Below are 18,696 nucleotides of genomic sequence, written 5' to 3'. Positions count from 1 at the left end.
TTCCTCAGCTTACTACAGTGCATACACGAATGCCAAAACATTAACAATAAATACATGGAATGTCCTGAGCGAACGTGCTTACATCAAACTCAAGGATAAACATAATCTTAAAACATCTGAAATAATTTCTCTCAGATTTTTCATCTGGATTAGTTTTGATTAAACACTGAATTGCATGAATGGACAGGTCCCCAATATAGACCATCTCTAGGTACAGTAAGTCATGAAAAGAATAAATTCTAGTAATCACAGACTGAAAAACAAAACTGTCTATATTAAAGCAGGCATCTTACTTTCCATTACATAGCTTTAGTGCTTCATTTAGCTTTATTTTCTCAAGATTCATAGTCAGAAGTTAAGCAGAAGGCTTATATTAATCATACGGTAATTTGATACATGTACATATACAATGGCCAGTTCTGAATTTATAAAATGAAAGTAATTTAAGACATGAATTTCACAGCTTCAAGAGCAACGTACCTCTAAGTAGTCGATTTATAATCGTACACAATTGCATGATTAATTTTATCTGGCATAATCTATCAGTTTACATTAGCTGTCTCTTTTTTTAATCTTTTCAAATTGGGGGAAACGGCATTTTCTTTGATTTGCAGCACAGGATTAAAGACAAGTTTCTGGATGGCTGACATTTCAATCAGTTAATACAAACATGGTTTCAAATATTGATTTGATCACAAAGTGAAAATACTATAAATGGTGATGGACTCAATTTAGTTTCTAGTAAACTTTTCTATGCATCTTCAAACCATCACATAATTCAATATCATTAGCAGTCTATTTATCAAGACTCAGAAGTGTAACTGCTTGGCAGCTGTACAGCAAATCAGGATTAAGGGGCACTGACAGAGCTATAAGACTGCATAGTGCCTGATTGCTTTGTGGTTCATGATTTATGCCTTACTCTAGCGGGGGAGATGGTGTCCACTTTCACAATCAGTACAATTCATTAAATTTGTTCAAAGAAAATCATTTAAAAATAAGTCAAAGGTTTTTGGAAATTGTTATACAATGGTTTTAAACTAGGGTTGCCAACTTTCTAATTGCACAAAACTGAACACTCTAGCTCCACCCCTTCTTCGAAGCCCCACTTTCTGCCCCACCCCTTCCCCAAGGCCCCGCCCCCACCCCCCGCTCACTACATTCCCTCTCCCTTGGTGGCTCGCTCTCCTTCACCCTCACTCACTTTCACTGGGCTGGGACAGGGGGGTGAGGGATCTAACTGGGGGTGCGGGCTCCAGGGTGGGGCCAGAAATGAGGGGTTCAGGGTTCAGGACGGGGCTCCTGGTTGGGGTGCGGGAGAGGGTACGGGCTCTGGGCTGGGGGTGTGAGCTCTGGACTGAGGTCAGGGATGAGGGGTTTGGGGTGCAGGAGGGGGCTCCAGGCTGGGGGATGGGGACAAGGGATTTGGAGTGTGGGAGGGGGCTGTGCATTGAGGCAGAGAGTTGGGGTGCAGGAGAGGATATGTCTGGGCTGGGGGTGCAGGGTTTGGAGTGCAGGAGGGGGCTCCAGGTTTGGTGGGGGTCTCAGGGCTGGGGCAGGGGGTTGAGGCTCAGGATTGGGGCACGGGCTTACCTTGGGCAGCTCCTGGTCAGCGGCACAGCGGGGCTAAGGCAGGCTCCTTGCCTGTCCTGGCTCCACACTGCGCCCTGGAAGTGGCCAGCAGGTCCAGCTCCTAGGCGGGGGAGGAGGGTAGACGGCTCCACGCACTGCTTTTTCCCAGAGGCACCACCTCCACAGCTCCCATTGGCTGTGGTTCCCAGCCAATTGGAGTGTGGAGCTAGTGCTTGGGGAAGGGGCAGCGTGAGGAGTCCTGTGGCCCCACCACCACCTAGGAGCCAGACCTGCTGGCTGCTTCCAGGACACAGCACGATGCCAGGTAGGAACTAGCCTGCCTTAGTCTCGCAGCATCACCAACCGGACTTTTAATGTCCTGGTTGGAGGTGCTGACCGGAGCCGCCAGGGTCCCTTTTCGACTGGGCATTCTGGTAGAAAACCGGACACCTGGCAATCCTATTTTAAACTGACCAGTAAAAGTAAGAGCATTGCAATAGAATATGTAAATAGCAAATTGCCCATCGTACTGAGACACTTTCTAACAGAAGGTTATGTTTTGCTCTTACTAATTTTCTAACCAAATTGACTCTTTAGGTACATTTTTTTTTCCTAAGGATAACTTTGCATTTTCTTAGAAACTGATCATACATAGGATGTAAAAATAAAACATTAAATTAAAAAAAATGTTTTAATAGGATACAAAGAATGTTATTAATTAAGATATAGTTTTGCCTGGAGTTATTGTTTGGCAGGACTTTGAAAGCCAATCTTTCTCCCTCCTCATTTCTCTTAGTCAATAATCTGGGTACTAAATCTGATCAATGGACCAATATCATTTAACTCCATCAAATCACTGTCAGTTACACACAAACAATTTGTATAGTAACAAGATGTTTACTAGAAATCACGTGCCAGTTTAATCACTGTACTATCCAGCTGGTCATTGAAGTTGGTAAATTGTTAACACCTAGCTCTTATACAGCGTTTTTCATCCATAGATGTCAGAGCAATTTACAAAGGAGATTAGTATCATTATCCCCATTTTACAGTTGGGGAAACTGATATACAGGGAGGGCAAGTGACTTACCCAAGATCACCCAGCAGGCCAGTGATAGAAATGAGACTATGACCTAGGTCTCCTGAGTATCAGTCCAGAGTTGTATCCATGAGGCCACAAGTGAAGCAAAAGAGTAGCCTGGAGACTGAAAATGATATGTAATTTTCTATTTCCATATTCTATTGTAATGCTGTTACTTGTACTGGTCAGTTTAAAACCATTGTATAACAATTTCCAGAAAACTCTGACTTACTTTTATATGATTTTCTTTGAACATATTTAATGAATTGTACTGACTGTGAAAATGGACTCCACATCTCCAGTTGGAGTAAGGCATAAAGCATTATTCTTCAGAAAAGCCATGTAAATAAATGTACCTCATGGTATACAAGAGAGTTCCATCATCCTGGATTCGTAGTAGTTTGTTTGGCATTGTCATGTTATGAGCTACTGACTTCTTCCCATTGTGAAAGAATGTGTCTGGGGTCCAGATTTTGCTAGCCATTAAGTTGTTCAGTCGAAGGATGTTCATTGGGCCTTTAAACTTTAACCTCTCATCTTTCCATTTTTGACGGAAGAAAACATCTATTGTGTACTCCTATAACGGAAAAAGACATTATTTTTGTCATACTGAACATCAGTCTGTTTTCCAAGCACAGAACACTAAAATGTTGGTTGTATAAAATCTGTTAATAAAAGTATTTGAAGGGGAAAAGTGGTTGACAACTATAATTGTATAATATCGAGGTTAATGAAGAGGAACTTAGAGAAAGCATTTAGGGTCTATACTCCCCTTGGTAAGGGCACACAGAGTAATGCTCATTAACCTTAATAGACATGCTACGTTAGTATATATAAGCCCTAATAATTAGATGACTGTAGTGCAAATTAGTTTTCATAAACATTTTTCCATTTTGTTCAGAAGAAATGAAGATCAATACAGACCAAATTAGAATGCATTACTGCAGCAAACACGCCTGTAGAAAGAAGCCAGTACTTCAGTAGCATTGAGAATGGCCATGTTTTGAGACAAGAAAATAAGCATGTTCAGAAAGGGCAGGATATATCCAGGAATATTAATATAAGAAAGATTATTCCCATGGGGGAAAAAATAGTCAGTAACAAGGCTGTTGAATAATTATTGGCTTTACTAGCATAAATACATAGATAAGGAACAGTGAGCTATACCACTTCACTGACATCTGATGAACAAAAAGGGGCAGACTGTCTGCTGAAATCCATGCCTATGAAGGGACTGATAGAAGTATGCCTTGGTATTTAATCTTGGGAGGAATTTGTGCTCAGAGGAGGTGGTTGTGGAAGAGGATTGATGTTCTACTTCCAGGTGCATGAATCACTAACTGCTATCCCACTATTCTGTAGACATTCTGTACATATCTTTAGGCTTGTTTGTTGTTCTAGCTAAGAAAAATATTGATTAAAGTATAAGTTTATCAAGTAAGTTAAAATTGTATGTGTCAATTATCTAGTGGTTTGTAATTATCAGTACTGCAGATAAGTTGGAATGTTAAGGGTATGAAAATTTTATAGGCATAAAACTATAAATCGTTCATTTGCAATATTACGTCATCTGGTGCAGCTGCAGTTTTGGTGTATAGCTGCAAAATGTAGTTGTACACTTAAAATAATCAATATGTTCCAATAATCTGTTCTATTGTAATTACTTTGCAAATACTACACTTTATGGAGATTGTCTTATGTGCACATTATGCTTGAATGACAATTAAATATCCTCTTATAATCCAAACAGTATAAAAAATAAGTTAAAAGTAGTTTGTTACTACACCTGCCTCTGCCACTTTCAGTAGTTATACTGTCGTGTGTGTGTGTGTGCACGTGCGTCTGTCTGTCTGTCTCTCTCCCTCCAACCCCTCTGCAAAGCCCCATGAAAACAGAGGAAACTCACACAGGCCCCGATCCTACAAGCAACTCTCTGCAATGAACTCACATGCCCACCTGGACTTTCAATGGGGCTCTCTTTCAGGGGTCCATGTGCAAAGAGCTGCTTGTAAAATCGGGACCTACCTGACTGTACAGAGCAAACAACAAAACTAGTTCTACAAATATGCAAAAAGTAAATGAACTGGGGAAAAAAAGAGAATTTCCATTTACAGATATTGTAAAATTAGCAATTAAATATTTTTTCAGGCAGATGTGTGAGTTTTAATTTAACAGCCTCCCTTTAAAAGGTCCTTGCAAATCCTTAGAAGAAATTTTGCTAAATGCAGCTACTGAATGAACCAAACTGCTGGTGAATGATTTGATAGATCGTTTCAGTATCAAAATAAAAATCATTTCTGTACAAGTTGCGAAGTTTCTGTTGACTGAATCCTAGTATCATTTACACAAGCAAATGATGGAAGAAGTGGATCTTTGAAGTTGACAGAACTTTTCTACAACAGGGAGAGGAAGAGATGGGAGATCAGGCCTTTGACAAAGCTCTCACACTGGCCTCCTATGTCTGTTTACAAATACTAGGGAAGATGGGGTGGGGGGGTACCTTGTGGATTTCAGCCAGGGCAGGACCTTGTTGATTTAAGATCACAGGCAGGAACTACATGCCTGGGGTGAAATCATGGCCCTATTGAAGTGCCACTGATTTCAACAGGACCAGGATTTCACTCGGATGATCTGCATACAGAAGAGGAGCTATGGGAAATACTGTCCCAAGCACATAAAAATAAAAACATTCCTAGGACATCATCCTTCATAAAAACAAAAAACAACGATGTGGTGTCTGTAACGTACCCACATAGCACACTGGGCAACATTAGGGCTCAATAAAGTGAGGAGCTGAAGGCATTGAGCTGAGCCAGGCACAGTAAGAACAAGCACTGGGAAATTTTCTCAGTTTTGCCAGTGCAATCCAACCCTGACCTGCTATTCTGAACTAATAAACATCCTTATCTAAACAGTCACAACTCATACAGAATATTCTAAAACTACAAGAGTTGTGGGGAGTCTGGTATGTAATAACCATAAATCCAATCTAAAGGTATTCCCTTATTTGTCCTGAAAAAAAAAAGGAAATAAAAAGTTAGAGGCATGAGTTGGCAAAAGAAATATTGTTAATTAGTAACCTTATGAAATTAGCAAGTGTTCCTGGGCAGAGGAAGCACATATAACATGACAATTCCCACTTGCAGCGCTCATCACTTGCAGTATCCTCACTCTTTGCAGAGGTAAAAGCAGCCACAGAGTTCAGTGGAACTAGTGTGAGAAACTCTCAACCAGGTATTTGTAATACACCATATCTATTGCAAATGTTGGGCTTGTGGTTTAACAATAAGTGTACTAGAAGTGTACTAAAATTGCACACAACATGAAACACTAAAGGAAGCAAAATCAGAACTTCAAAATCTATTTGACTTTGAATTTACTAAAATACTTTATTACTCATGGAATCATATAGCTGAAATCTTTATGGCTCCCATGTCACTGCATTCATGCGGGGAGTGAGAGGGGGAGGAAGACACAAAGGTAACTAGCCCAGAGCTACACTGAATATACCCCAGATAATAGTTTACCTTTCACTTATTAGTCCTATTCCTCTGATGCTACCTTCTATTTGTAATCATAAAAAGAAAAAGCTGGCTTAAATCCACAAGTTACTCCAGCTTCCTTAGTATTTATAAAACATATTAAAACCTGGAAAATTGTGTAAAATCATACTGCCATATTTTCTCCCTTAATATGCATACCTTATATAACTTTATTTTACCAGCCAATGTGTTTCTCCTCCAGTAGTTGCTACATGTTTCAGAGTTTGCTGTAAGTACATTTATATATCTTTTGGTATGGTACTGCCTCTGACTTTTTGCTGAATAGTAGACTAGTCCCAATATAGTGGGACTTCTTTTAAGATACCCTATTTAAACATTACTTATTAATGAGTGCTCCCATGAAATTAAGATGTGCCATAGTTTTCCAAGATACTATTATGTTTTAGGTTACGAACACCTGGCCTTTGTAGCAGTGAGGAAAGGACAGATATAGTTCTCAAATATTTAATGTAAGACAAGAATGAGGCAAAAGGCCTCTGTTCTTTTCTGTAGACACTCCCTCATTACTCCCTTTCCTCTATGGCAGGCCAGGGTGAATTGTCCTGAATGTTTAGCTGCTATATTTCTTGTAGCTCAAGATACTATTTAGAAATCCCAGGTTGCCTAACACCCCTCAGTTATCAGAAATCTGAAAGTCAGAGAGGATCAAGAACAGGAACTATTCAATGATGAGAGGAATATATGAAATCTGGCTAAACATACCAGATAATTCAGAAATGACAATTGTCCAAAAAGCTTCAAGATGATTTTCACCTGAGGTTCTGCCCAGTTCTAAATTGAGAAGCTGTACTAACTATTCAAGAGAAGAAATCACTGCTGTGCATTAGAAGATTAGTCCTTGAGCCATACAGATGTGATTTAAGGCTGGAATTTTCAAAGGAGCCTAAGGGAGTTACATATCGAAATCCCATGGAAAACAGGTGCCTAACTTCACTAGATTCCTTTAAAAATATCTGTCTTCATATACACAAATCTAAATGTCTGCCTCTGCTATTTCTAGTGTTTCCATAAACAAAATATAGCTAAGGGTCCTATTCATTACTGCATGCACCTTATGTACACAATTATACATGTGCAAATCAGAATAGCAGCATTTTACACACACTTCACACAGATGGAAAAAGTCTACAGAAGATGCAAAGTAGGGGAAAGCATTTATCTGACAAAATTGTCAAGCTCTATAGCTAATTCTAACCTCTCTGAGGTTAAGGGAAAATTTCCCCTCTTCCATCCGTACTGTTGCATAGAGTGTTGCATAGAGTGTTCTGTGCGGAACATGGAATAGAGCAGGGATTGAGCCACAACATGAGTGTGTCTCGTGGTCAACCTCCATGTACATTTGAAATCACCTGGACCAATTCCTACCCTATCCACAATCATATAATGTCCCCATGGCAACTTCAGCACTGAGACTGGAAAAATATTAGGAAAGTATTTTGGCTGTCTTTAGTGTGATAAATGCTTTTTTCCTTTTTGACTAAAGTTAATCTATTTGTTTATTCTATTCATTTCATTGCCCTTTTCCATCTTTTCTGTTTCTGAGCTTGAGCCAAAGAAGAGAGTCAGCACATTGAGACTAGCCAGCTCTTGGTGGACCACCAGTAAGTGTTCTACAGACCACAGCATAGGAATCACTGCAACAGAAGATCAAAAAGGAAAACTTTCCCCCAAAAATGTGCAACCTAAGGGGAATGGATGGTATGTAAAGTGACATTCCTTGTGTTGCTCTTTCCTATAAATCTGGTCCTCTATATTGTTATACAGATGATTGAAATATTTGGTCACATATGCAAGTCTGTAATTATTGAAACATAGTGGTCTCCAGCAAAAAAAAGTCAGCATTTGCCAAAAGACACCACACATTTACAGAATGCTTTCCTAGTCTAAATAGAAGGTGAAACTGTGTTCTTAGATACCACTGTGTGGTAGCTGATGGCAAACACTTCCTAATGCAGACTACTGCTTTGTATAAATGTAGAGATGGACTCTAGAAAAAAAGAGCCTTAAACCGATACCTTGAATGTGTATTGTAAATTTTACAGGTACTCTTTCATCGAGAAAGATGTATTGTCTATATACTTGGTATTAGTCAAAATATTATTCTGCACAGTACCTCCATTAAACTAGAAGAGTATACTTTCAGTGTTACAGAAATCTGCTGGTGCTGATTTCTGGTCTAATGAATACTCCCTGTTGATTTGTATTTGAGATCATGGTCTCACAGCTGGATTCTAATACTGTACATTTATACATGTTGCATTAGTTATCAAATTTGTATCCTGCCAATTGCTGTAATATTTTATATTACACGGTTAGAATTGTTGGACCTGTTTTCTCAGTGACTGGACAGTGGTGTAAAATCATGATAGGGATTTCATTCTTTTTCTTGTAAAAAGCTGTTGTACTGGACGCCTGTGTGAGTGAAGACATTAGATGCAAGTCAGTATCTCTGGAGCAAAGTTTCAAATTGAGTCGAGTCTGAGCAATTCTCTTCCCTTACTTGACAATCTTTATTATGAAGGCTAGATTTGGACAGAAACAGTTTGGGGAAGGATGGGGGAACAAATTATCTCTCTCATCTGTCCATGACTGACAGATTGTGGCAGCCTTTGCATCTGGAAGAGAGATGGAAACATTCCAAACACTTCAAATATTGTGAGTGCCCATCAGCATGCAGCACTGACACTGAGCAGGTTGAACATTTATTAATCACGTCCTATAACCCAGCTTTTTTGTTCTGTGACTAGATCAAGCCAAAATTCCTCATTTACTGACTTGTTCAGATTTGTCCAAGTTGGTCCTTTATGGTCAGATTGGCCTTTTATAATATATTATTAACTCTCTGAAGCAATACACAAACATAATCAATGTAAACTGATTTAAAATAAGGTAAGTGGGGAGCAATGAGAAGTTAAAGTACCTTTTCACTGACTTTTTAAGGGCAGTAGGAAATATATGTGGTTGATAAACTGATGAGAACAATAAAAGAGCTTTACAAACCTCCTTTTCGAACCAGGAGCCTCAGTGGGGGTTGCAACCATGTAGATGAGGGCAAAACTGGGCTCTGGTTATTTATTTACAAACTACCAGTTTTGTTTTGTTGTTTAAAGTACCAATGCTCCTGGTATCACATCTTAATTTTTCTTACTGAGTCTTAAGGCAATTCAGCCTACTAAATTAGTCCTGCTTCAGTTTAGTTTCAAAGCTATTAATAATGTTACTCTGCAGCTAACTGTCAAACACGTCTGTGAAACCAAAGGAGCAGTTTTAGGCAAGACCCATAAGAAAAAGTAATTATTCAAACAGACTCATCTGTATTGTATCTGAGCCTTTGGAACACATCTGCCTCTTTGTTATAATGTGATATTTGCCTGAGTGATGAGCACTCGGAGAAAGTAGTGTAAGTCCTGCAACTTATTTTACTGGTGAATAATTCATCACAGCTCCTTTGAATAAATGCTAAACATTTGGGCCCAGTTTCCAAACTCAATCTGAGGTAAGTTCTGCAGTGGTAGCAATAAGCCAACTTTTATTTGGCTTCATCATTTAATTCTCTGTGGGAAGACTTCACTTACAGTGCAGAGGACCAGTTCAAGGCTGTATGCACTGCCAATGTCACACACAGGGTTGTGCACAGAACGGCAGGCAGATGGTTACCTGCACACTCACCATGTTGTGTAGAGAGCTGCCAATCCCCCCCGCCCCCAATTGTTGGCACTTCACAAATCAGTGTGCTATGTTGCAATGGGAATATTTGTGCTAATCCAATGGTCAGCAACAGTTTGTGCAACTTGAATAGCAGGAGTGGAATAGCAGCCAAAACTGGGGCCATAGCACTGAAGAGCAGACAAGGCTTGGGATGGATTTCTCCACCTCCTCTGTCCTTTACCACCTGAAGACCAAATAGTTTACATTGCATATCATTAGCTATTAGCCTGACAGTAAGTCCTGATTCCATAAAAGGAAAAAAAACATGATCTTTCCCCAAAGCCAGACAAGCTTCTGATCTTTACAAGCCAAAGACTATAGAGGACAAGTACTTGGAAGTCAAATGTTTTCATTCAGCCTTCAGGGGATTTGAGGCAATTCTACCAATTGTTTAGTGGAGTTTACTGTAAATATTGAAGTACTGTTTCCCAGTACCTTTTCTCATAACACAGGACACTGGTCTAAATGTTCCCTGACCCTGGAAAAACATGGGGGAGAAGGCGCTGGGAAAATTTATGAAACTAAAACTGTAGTTACCAAAAAAGACCCCTCTCATGACAAAATGTTTGGCCAGAAACCGCATGGCTTCACCAGATCCACAGAGAACTCAAATCTAATCCCATGGGTCCAGGAATGCAGGAGAGTTCCATGTAACTCACAGCCTCAGCAATATAGTACACTGGCTTTGATCCCTTGCCTGCTCTCTACAACCCAGTTCTGAGGGAACTAGAGCTGGGCTGGCAAGGATTATCTCTCACGTGTATTTCCACGGGGTTTCCATAGGGGCAGGTAGCATTATCCTCACATCCATGGATTTCCATCCCTGTGGCATCCATGCTGAGGGACTTATATGGGCTCCTGTGGGTCACAGAAAGGTGAGGGAAATGTGGTCTGTAGCCATTCCCCCTCCACTACTTTTGCCTCCCTTTAGGCAGATTCCACCTCTTTGCTCCCCTCCATGACTTGGAAGACAGGGGAACAGGGGGCCCATTGCTTTTTGCCTAAAACCAGGCTAACAACTTTTTGCTGTACACACATTTTTTAGGCATTAATAACAGACATGCCCTCACGGATTCTAGAGGAAAAAATAATGCTTACTAATGAAGTAAAAACTAACATACACCTGTAAGCAACAAACTCACTTTAGTTTCATAAAAGGAGGAGATTCATCCCTGTTCGAAGGGCCAGCACAAGGACCCTATTTTGAGGCCCAAATGAAACTTCAGTGGTGCAAAGGCTTTGTGCTAGACCACAGCACCATACAGCTGAATGGAAAAAAAAAAGTTTTTTTTCCTCTGTGGAAAATGTTTTTGTCAAAACTCTTCTGCAGCAAATATTGACTTTTCAGTGAAATACAAAATAAACCTACATATTTGGGCCAAACACTTTTTTGGTTTGGGGCATTTTTGATAAAATATCTAAATTTAACATGGAAAGCAGACACTGTTTAAAAAAAAAATGTCAAAAAAAAATGTGAAATTTTCAACCAGCCCCACTATGCAGGGGTAAATCCCATTCAAAATGATCAGTTAACTTTCAGGGAATTTGTATTCAACTTTTTATTTGAAAAGTAATTTCTACTATGTTAGAACTATCAAAAGAGGGTAGTATTACTGTATTGAGTTATAGCAAAACCTTCCTATATTTGAAAGATCCATTCCATTATGAGCCTTAATTTTCCATCCAGCTATATGGTGCCATAGTCTTGTACAAGGCCTCTGCACCAATGAAGTCCCATTTGGACCTCAAAACAGGGCCTTGTGAAAGCTCCTGATGCAAAGTTAAGCTCAAAAAATAAAATATCAAAATGTCAGGAAGTAAAATACAATATTCAGACCAAGCCTAACCCAGTTTTTGCACATGCTTATCCAGATTCTGCTACTTTACACACATTGAGTAATATCTCACTCTGAGTAGTGCCACTAGAAATAGAGAAAAGGAAACTCCATAAGAGGAACTTGGCTGCGGTTTCCTCTTAGTGGCACTCCTCTACAAGTTTTATGATCTGGCTGTGTATTTTGTGCTCCATATAATGACTATTGCTCAGAAGGTAAAAAATAATATTTTCCATTTAACATTTACAGGCCCTTCTCTTGAGGAGATCAACACATTTTGCTTCTTGAGAAACTCTAGATGGCTGAGTGAGAGGGAGGCTGTGTCAGACAATAACTCAATTCTGAGGAAAAGCTGTAAAAACACTGAGAATCGAGGGGGAAATATACAACAAAAAATAAAGATCTCCTTAACTACAGTATTAGTTTTGAAAAGGGCATACAGAAAGAGCCAATTTTAATTGCCTGAATTCACAAACCCACTTCAGATTTTGTCATCTTGTCAGCCATGTTCCATTCTAAGTTTTATTACTTTCTACCTAAGAATTTTCAAATGTTAAAGCTTTTTAAGCTTAATTACAGATGCTGTAATTAACTGCTTTAATTACCATTTAGTCCTATAACTTTCCTTGGACAATTATGGTAATTAACAATTTAGAGATACTGCTTTGTTTTTCAGTTGCTCGGTTTTTGTTTTTTAAGTATTCGGCTTTTTCCTCTCAGGCTAATGTCACAATAAATTTACATCACTGACCTGGATGGAGGCCGTTAGGGCTTTACATCATGATACTGAATGTATACATTTCATAGAAATAACAATGCAACAACTGACACTCTAAAGGTGCAATCTGCTTTATTTTGCACTTTGGCTTCTCTTGATTAGTCCCCATTACTCGGCATAATGAAGTTGAAAAACAACTCCAGCGTATTCCCATTTTTTCCCTTTGACACTAAACTCTGTGGCCTAATATATTTCCATATCTTTATTAAGCAGCTAGTACAGGTGGATCAAGATTTCAAATTATATAGAAAATTTACAGCAATTCTCCCACAACCAGTCTAGCACCAATGCATCAGTGGGAGAAATGCTAAAAATTCTTATTGTAGACAGCAACAAAGAGTCCTGTGACACCTTATACTAACAGATGTATTGGAGCATAAGCTTTCTTATTCACCCACGAAAGCTTATGCTCCAATACATCTGTTAGTCTATAAGGTGCCACAGGACTCTTTGTTGCTTTTTACAAATCCAGACTAACACGGCTACCCCTCTGATTATTGTAGACAATTCATGAGGTTAGGTTGCTAACATAGTAACTTTAAGTAACACTGTTTACCTTCAGCAAGGCTAGATGAAAAGGTATAGTATTATTTGTAAGAAAGCAATTATAAGGTCTTGAATTCAGATGCATGTGCCAGAGTTTCAGTGTGGCAGAGGAGAGCACAAGAAAAGGAATTCATAATTTGAAAGTAACAAAAATGTAGTTTAAAGAAAACTTGCACTAATACACTAAATGATGTCAGGTGACATGCAGCTGTTAAGGTCTTTTTTAAAAAAAATCAGGACTAAAAGATATCTTGACAATTAATGTACAGTTTCTTCTAATCACGTATCCACATTCAAAGTGGTAACAGATTTTGGTTTTTAATGTTAGTTATCCAATTTATTTTTTGCTGGACTCAAGTCTTTCTATTCAAAAGCATAGTACTCTGACTAAAAATAAAAAGATGAACTATGTTACAAAGCAGAAGCATTTACTTTATTTCACCAAAAAAATATTCAAAAAGTAATGGGCCCTATTCACCATGGAATTATTCCAGTCATATGCACGTATACCTATCAGAATTGATTGAGTTATGCCAACATAAAAGTGAATTTGGCACTGTATCTTTTGTCCATAAGCACTTTGTGTGACAGTGAAAAAAAGATATCTTCAACACTACAGCCATCTGAAAATTTACTCTTCTTTGAAGCTTCTTTACTAGTAAAGAATACTACCAGGTGAAATTTAAACCAAGATCATTTCGATACAAAGGTAGTTGTAGCTATTGAGCTGAAGAATAATTTCCATTAGTTCTCAGTATAGAAATACAAACAACTTTTTCTAAGTACTATAGAAGAGAGTCATCCCATTTCACTTTCCCATAATCCTGAACTGCGTGAGCCCCAGCTCACAAAGTTTATCCATCTCAGAATTAAACCAGGCATTTATTTTGGTTTGGTTGGCTATTAAATGTATAAAGCAATGATCATGTGAAAAAAATGAAGACGAAAATTGGGCTAAATGGAGAAAGGACACAAGACTCGGGCATTAAAGCTTACCCAGATAGTCTACCAATAATGTAATGAAGATGGTGAGATAGCCCATACCTGGTTGAATAATCCTGATATTCTTTATGGGTTTTCCCCCCAGGCTTATATCATAACATATACCGGGTAAGTGCAACAGATAACAAGCTAATGAAGGGACAATGGACAAGAGTGCCTATGACTTCAACTTCCAAGTTCTGTAGTGGGTATATACATGAACTACATTGATGATTTCAGGATTCTCTCAGCTCCTGTGAGCTTGTCAAATTCCTAAGAAAAATATTTCAAATAATTAAGAAAAAAAAAAAGTGTCAACTCATAAGAATCCCTGACATCTATACAGGGCCAGCTCCAGGCACCAGCTTAACAAGCAGGTGCGGCCAAGGGAGAGGGGCGGCACCTGCGGCAATTCGGGGGCGGCAGGTCCCTCACTCCCTCTAGGAGCGAAGGACCTGCCGCTGAACTGCCACCGCCGATTGCGGCTTTTTTTTTTTTTTTTTTTTTGCTTGGGGCGGCAGAAATGCTGGAGCCGGCCCTGCATCTATAATGACTCCACAGAAAACAAAATGGAAATGATTAAAGCTGTTTTACAATGGGCGATTTTTTTGGGGGGGAGGAGGGTGCAAAAAAAAAAAAAAAATCACAAGTGAGTCATGGCAAGATTTGATTAAATTACAGATGCATAACATAGATGTGGATTTTTGTTTTGAAGAATGTTCTTTTGTAACTTCTGTCTTCTGTAATTGGAAGGGAGAAACTAGTATCTGCACCTCCACAAGGAGGCAGAGGTGCAGGAAGAAGTCACACAGACTCCCCAACCTAAATGAAAGCAGAAATGGAGGCTATGACCTATCATGACAAAAAACTTGAGCTCACATGACATAAAATTTGTGACCTACCACGACAAAACATCAGCACTAATGACATTTCCTTCTATTGACACACCATAAATAGTTTTGAACATCAGAGTAAAAACAGTTACCATAAATGCACACATTCATGCAGTAGTTCTTTTGAAATTCAGTTTGTGCAACAATTCTAAAGCCAGCAACTGGGACATTAGGTAACTCTCAGTTTATTTACAGGAGATAATTTTTTTTTCAAACTGGTCAAATTAATTAAATCTTGATGAAGACTAAATCAAGGCCCAATTAAAGGATTTAGCACAACTCATTAGTACAAAAAAAAGTCTTCACTTTTTTTATTCTTCCAATGTTAAACTATTGAACCACATTTTGTCAGATTTACTCACAATATTTCCTTGACAGCCTGATACCAAGTTTTGAAAGCTTCACAGTGTAATGTTTATTTCTGCCAAAATTATGACTGGTTGAAAAAATTTGGAATGTCAATGGAAACCTGTATTATGGCATTGGCTTCAAGTGGCAGATTAGATACAAAATACATTAGCACTAACGGAAATTGAGCCATAACTGATTCCTATTAATTTGATAACAAACAGTAATAATGATCATGAACTCTTTTGTTAGCAATGTGAATAACCAATGCTATTCAACCACAATTCCATTTGCCCCATTCCTATCATTTTCAGTGTGGATCTCCCCTGTTCCATACAGAGGGCGAGGTCAATGTGAACCACGCCCACACTATTCCCCAGACCTTTTCTGTAGACCTCAGTCCACATGCATCACTCTTCCATCCCAAGAGGACAGTGGAAAAACTGGCAGAATGTTAACACAACCCAAGACTGCAGTTATTGTTCTACGACCCCCAACCCACCTCCAGCTGTGAGGGGGGGGGGAGAGGGAAGCCTTAAAAAGGAGTCCTAGAAGCACCAGTAGCTATGGGACCATCTTGGCAATGAAACTGCATTCTCAGAGAACCTGATTTGAAAGTGCAGGACCTCAGCAATAATGATCCTATTTTCCTGAAGATCTCCTGGGATTCAGGTGGTCTGGGAGCAGGACCACTGCCATTCCATTGGAGAACTAAGGCCAGGGGGGATCAAACCCATAGTCGAGTGAAACAATTTGGGAAAAACTCTGAAAGGGAACAGTCAGTTTCAGAGCAACTGAACCTGTCTTCCCCCTCTGTAGTCAACCAAGGGCAACCACTTAAGGCTTCCAGCTCCACACCCATCACCTTCCTTGGGTGGAGACACACATCTCCCTCCCTCCCTATTAGGGATCTTAAGGCTGCCCAGCTCCCTGCCTTACATTGTGATATCCCCAACAAGCCAGACACCCTAAAAGGCCAGCACCTGTAATTAGCTCTCTCTTTGAGGGCTCTGACCAGTGTATTGTCTGCAGATGTAAGTCACCACACATCTCCTTTGAAGCAAGCACATTTATTCTTAAGGTAAAAAGCATTATAGAGAAGCATATTAAAAGAATAAAAGAACCTACACGGATGCTAAAAAGCTTACCAGAGGTCACCCCCAGCTCCAATCTAGGGCTCTGGTAGGTTTTAGTCCTTCAAAACTCACAATTGGGTTTTCCCCATGATTACACATTCATACATCTTAGATCTAGGACCAGAACGAAGTCTGGGCAGATCAGTCATTTATACAGCTTGAGTCTTTGATATTGGCCTTCTGTAATAGGTAGGTAATCAGCGGACAATGGCCCTCTCCTCAGGGCGTAGATTCAAACAGCTAGGTTTTTGCATAATGGGAGATGTGGAATTTGCATTAGCTACTCTCTAGGGATTCCCCAAGGAATCCACTGAACTCTTATTGTCCTCACAGGTCCATATTTATCTGGCACAATTCAATATGGTCTTTTGAACGCCTTTAAACTTCCCAGATTTCACATCTGTCATCCCTCTCCCCCCAAGGGAAATTACATACAGTCTTGGCCCACCTTAATACATAAACTTAATAAAATAAGGTCTTCCAAAGATATTGAAAGAAATTGCCATATCAGTCATGGGAACATCAAAAAGTTTTCCTCTCTTCAGAGCCTCCTCATACAGATATTCTGTGGACCCATGTATAGTGGTTTACATTTACACTGAGTCCAGCTGAATATAATATTTGCTTGAAAGTAAATTTATGGCATTTACATAAATATCATTTTCATGTTTGACAGGATACATGATTACTTGGAAATCAATAATTATTTTAAACTCAGTTTTTTAGCTGACTCCTGGTATGCATTACAAAGTAATTTTATAGGAGTCAATTGCATATGTTATTTAAGCCTGAAACTTTGGTGTTAGATAAATAAAAGTGGTTTAAGTGTGCACTATCTACATATCTGCAAACAGATCTACAGCCAATGGTAACAACTGTCATTTTGATTCACTGTATTTCATTTCCACAAGTATCCCCCTGAAAACTGCATTTATAGGACTGATATCATAGGACCTGATTCTCCATTGCCCCACACCTTGTGTAGTCATTTACTCCTCTGCAAAGTCAAACTTTGGAGAGGAAGGATGATCCAATGGTTAGCAGCCAGGACTTGGGAGACCCGGGTTTAAGTCCCTACTTAGCCACAGACTTCCTATGTGACTTTGGGGAAGTCACTAAGACCCAAACCCACAAAGGGACTTGGGTGTTGCACTTTTAGGCACCTAGAAAATGACTGGAACAACAAGGGGATCAACAAACCCTGAGCTAGTTGCCTAGCTCCCTATACAATGAATGGGGAGAAACAGTTGCTTTAGAACTCAATCCACAAAAGCCAGCAGGTTAGGCAGCAAGATGCCTAAACTAGCCCATGGGAGATGCCCAGGAGAGGGGTGTATTCTAAGCACAGCCCCTCTCACTCTCACTCTCACAGAGTTCAGTGTCTACCTCCAGGCTACAGGGAGGCAATCTTTCTGCTTCCGAGCCTCAGCTGGGAACCACTCTGCTGGAGTCAAGCAGCTTGATGCCTAAGGTGTTTCTTGTGAGTAAGAGTTAGGCGGCTGCCTTGCTCCATACAAAATGGCAAGTGGTAGTGATGGTGGTAGTGGAGGAGGAACAATTAGCCCTGTTGTTAGGATACTCAGCTGCGATGTGGGATCCTATCCTCAGCCCATCTTCTCCCACTTCATAGATCACTTTGGGGCTTAGGTGGATATAGGTCTCCAAGTGCCCAGAGTGAGGCAGCAATGAGCATGCCCCGAGGCAGAAAAATAGGTGCCTAGGGAACCTTTTCAGACAGAACTTATGTGCCATGTTAGTTTAGGCATCTACAGGTTTAGGTGGCAGCTACGCAAGAGTTTTGTGGATCACACCTTAAAGTGGGACTTAGGTGCCTAAGTCCCTTTGTGGATCCAGGTCTAAGTCTCTCTGTGCCTCAATTACCCATCTGTAAAATGGGGATAACAGCACTTCCCTACCTCACAAAGGTGTTGTGAAGATAAATGCATTAAAGACTGTGAGGTGCTCAGATATTATGGTAATAGGGTCCATATAAGTACATAAGATAGATAGAATTTTACACCTGTTTTGCCCTGATGTATATTGCTGTGGAGAATCAAACCTATAGTGCTAGCTAACAAAATACAAATGATTTTAGAAGCTTCATTTCATATCCTTAGAGGGAAAAAACATTTTCTGCTATTCACAAGAATCAAGGCCATCTATAATGCCGCCCAAGGAAACAAACATACTTTTTTCCTAAAATCAGCTTTTTATTTGAAATATCTAATGAAATCCAGAATATAGTGTGTCAGTTG

General features: G+C 39.6%; 1 protein-coding gene across 1 annotated transcript in view; it reads right to left on the bottom strand.

Moving 5' to 3' along the window:
* Positions 1 to 18,696, bottom strand: part of GABRA2 (gamma-aminobutyric acid type A receptor subunit alpha2) — an 83,023-nt gene that overhangs the window by 36,369 nt on the left and 27,958 nt on the right. The window contains exon 5 of the mRNA XM_034772576.1: positions 3,010 to 3,230. Within this exon, the coding sequence (XP_034628467.1) occupies positions 3,010 to 3,230 (221 nt within the window). The remainder of the gene's footprint in view (positions 1 to 3,009; positions 3,231 to 18,696) is intronic.

The sequence above is a fragment of the Trachemys scripta genome, chromosome 5, assembly GCF_013100865.1.
Source record: "Trachemys scripta elegans isolate TJP31775 chromosome 5, CAS_Tse_1.0, whole genome shotgun sequence".
NCBI classification, from domain to species: domain Eukaryota; kingdom Metazoa; phylum Chordata; order Testudines; family Emydidae; genus Trachemys; species Trachemys scripta.
This window is presented reverse-complemented; position numbering and strand designations above follow the sequence as displayed.